Source organism: Octopus bimaculoides, chromosome 1, assembly GCF_001194135.2.
Source record: "Octopus bimaculoides isolate UCB-OBI-ISO-001 chromosome 1, ASM119413v2, whole genome shotgun sequence".
NCBI lineage: Eukaryota > Metazoa > Mollusca > Cephalopoda > Octopoda > Octopodidae > Octopus > Octopus bimaculoides.
In genome coordinates, this window is record NC_068981.1 from 173,960,519 (window position 1) to 173,964,133 (window position 3,615).

The 3,615-nt window shown below is 34.9% G+C and overlaps 1 protein-coding gene across 1 annotated transcript in view; it reads left to right on the forward strand.

Annotated features, from left to right (window-relative positions):
* The window catches only part of LOC106867667 (coiled-coil alpha-helical rod protein 1), a 46,376-nt gene that overhangs the window by 25,860 nt on the left and 16,901 nt on the right, over nucleotides 1-3,615 (forward strand). Inside the window, exon 12 of the mRNA XM_014912604.2 lies at nucleotides 721-833. Coding sequence (XP_014768090.1) covers nucleotides 721-833 — 113 coding nt within the window. The remainder of the gene's footprint in view (nucleotides 1-720; nucleotides 834-3,615) is intronic.

A 3,615-nucleotide genomic window follows, 5' to 3' on the forward strand; every position in this document is an offset into this window, starting at 1 on the left:
TACTTTATTTAAAAGCAGCAGAAATATAACAAAAAACTGTTACTTGGAGTTTCACGTTCCCGTTCATCGGACTGTTTAGTTTAGTTTTTAGTTTTTTTTTGTCTAACTAAACTGTCTGATGAACGGGAACGTGAAACTCCGAGTAACAGTTTTTTGTTATATTTCTGCTGCTTTTAAATAAAGCATATTACTCTACCTCTGGTATTTGAGTACTCTTTTTTCCACCTTGTTGCACATTTATGTGCTTACTCCGATATATATATATATATATATATATAGGTGTAGGCATGGGCTGCGTGGTAAGAAGCTTACTTCCCAACCACATGGTTCTGGGCTCAGTCCCACTGTGTGATACCTTGGCAAGTGCCTTCTGCTTTAGCCCTGGGCCAACCAAAGCCTTGTGAGTGGATTTGGTAGACAGAAACTGGTTTTCAAGCTGTCTAACCCATGCTAGCATGGGAAACACACATTAAATGATGATGATGATATATATATATATATATGTCACTGAAACAAATAAAATGTTACATTCACAAGAAGTTACATTCCCATTTAAATAAGTAATGTTTTTTTAATTGCCTATCTTTTATATAACAATTTCATGATTTAATTTGTTCATAGTGATGTTCAACTTTTGTTGTTTTTCATTAGAAATTAGATTCCAGTCTTTTAATTATATTAAAATTTATTAATTGAAATGATATTTCTTTAAAAACTTAGTGTGTCTGGAAAGTTTGAAGAATTTTATCACATGTTTGCATCAATGAATAAGAAATTGGCCTCATATGGACAGCGTGTTCAGTTTGCCAGCAGTAGAGTATTGTTGTTAAAAGGTTTGTTAAAATATTATTATGCTTTTGTGATTTATCTATTAAAAATAAGAAACTAAAGGGGGAAAAAAAATGTGTGAAACTGATCCAACTTGATTTTTAATCTTAACAAGCTCAGAGTCTTTCTGATATTTATCTTTATCTCTACTATTCTTCTTCTACTCACATTATTTGTGGTTGTAAATACCACAACTCATTAGCACATCAAAGAAGATTTTACCTTCAGGTGCTACATGTAGAAGTAGCATAGTGAGAATCATTAGTCATCGTAGTTGTCATCATCCTCATCCTCATCATTGCTTTGATGTCCACTTTTCCATGCTTGCATGGATCAAATGGAATTTGCTGAGGTAAATTTTTCCGTGGCCAAACGCCTTTGTAGTTACCACATGGACTGACATGAAGGACACTGCTCGTATGACAGTGAAACTCATTTACAACTATCATGCAATGTCAAGACAAGAACACATACACATGTATATACATACATATATATATATATATATATATATATACACTCTCTGAGTGGTTGGCGTTAGGAAGGGCATCCAGCTGTAGAAACTCTGCCAAATTAGATTGGAGCCTGGTGTTGCCATCCAGTTTCACCAGTCCTCAGTCAAATCGTCCAACCCATGCTAGCATGGAAAGCGGACGTTAAACGATGATGATGATGATGATGATGATATATACGTCGTCTCATTCATTGGACATGAAACTTGGCTTGCGAAGACCTGTTGGGGCAAGCGAAAGCGAAATCGTGATAGCACCTGTGCCCAGCGTCGCCTGACTGGCCTTCGTGCCAGTGGCACGTAAAAGCACCCACTACACTCTCGGAGTGGTTGGCGTTAGGAAGGGCATCCAGCTGTAGAAACATTGCCAGATAAGATTGAAGCCTGGTACAACCTTCTGGCTTGCCACTCCTCAGTCAAATCGTCCAACCCATGCTAGCATGGAAAGCGGACGTTAAACGATGATGATGATGATGATATATATATATATATATATATATATATATATATATTTGAAAAAATGAGTAGATAGCTTTTTGTTGGGGGAGATAATTTTTATTTTAATGATAATGTTTCCAGTTACTCTAATGAGTTTCGAGCTTTTTGATAGCCATTTTCAAACTGAAATTCTGTAGTTTACAAGGTTGTTTATGTAGCAACAGATTTTTTCTTACAGGTATACAAATTAAAAAAAAGCAAAAATAGGAAATAAAAGATTAAAAAATAATGAATATAAAAACTAATATAAAAAAAAAAAATAATAAAAGAATACAAGAAGTAAATAAAACAGCATGTGTGAAAAAAGAGAGAAGAAAAGAACAAAGGAAAAAGGAAAAAAGAAGAAAAAAGGTGGAAGATAAGAAGACAAAAAGTAGTTGAAAATGGTAGTGCAGAGGAGACTATCAGGTATTAAGAAATAGAATAATTTTAGGAGTAGTCAAAAGATGACCTTTGTGAATCTATTGATTTGAGGTCATTTTATTCATTTTTCATGGTTGGTATTAGTCACATATTAGTTGGTAATTAGTCACATATATATATATATACCCACATACATACATACATCCACATACACATACATCCACACATCTACACGTTTTTTATATATATATTCATATTGCCTCCGTGCAGGTGGCACATAAAAAACACTTTTTTGAGTGTGGCCGTTGCCAGTACCTCCTCACTGGCCCTCGTGCCGGTGGCACGTAAAAGCACCCACTACACTCTCGGAGTGGTTGGCGTTAGGAAGGGCATCCAGCTGTAGAAACATTGCCAGATAAGATTGAAGCCTGGTACAGCCTTCTGGCTTGCCACTCCTCAGTCAAATTGTCCAACCCATGCTAGCATGGAAAGCGGACATTAAACGATGATGATGATTCATATATTCATATATTATGTATACTCACACACACCTACACACACATACATATATATATACACACACATACACACATACATATACACACACTCATACATATATATATGTATGTATGTGTGAGTGTATGTATATGTATATATGTGTTTGTATGTGTGTGTGTGTTTATATTTTTCCTTCCTTTTTCCTTTTTCTTTTCTTATTTCTTTTTTCACACATACTGTATTTACTTTTTGTATTCTTTTATTGTTTTTATATTAGTTTTTATATTCTTTATTTTTAGTTTTTTCTATCTTTTATTCCCTATTTTCATTTTTTTATTTGTATACTGTTGTTATATAAAAAAGCTTCTGAATCACAGAGTTTCAGTTTGAAAATGGTTATCAAAAAGCTCAAAACTCATTAGAGTAACTGGAAACATTATCATTAAAATAAAAATTATCCTCCCAAAAGCCATCTCTACTCATTTTTACAAATATATTATACGTCCGCTTTCCATGCTAGCATGGGTTGGACGATTTGACTGGGGACTTGTGAACCAGATGGCTACACCAGACTCTGCCAGATCAGATTGGTGTCTGGTGTAGCCATCTAGTTTGCCAGTCCCCAGTCAAATCGTCCAACCCATGGAAAGCGGACTTTAAATGATGATGATGATGTACCAAGACCTTTTTTTTATTATTCTACTATATATATATATATATATTATTTACATTATTTACATCTGACGGATATTTGTCCTCATCTTGTTTGTTGTTAACACAACGTTTCGGCTGATATACCCTCCAGCCTTCGTTAGGTGTCTTGGGGAAATTTCGAACCTGGGTTTCCCCAAGACACCTGACGAAGGCTGGAGGGTATATCAGCCGAAACATTGTGTTAACAACAAACAAGATGAGGA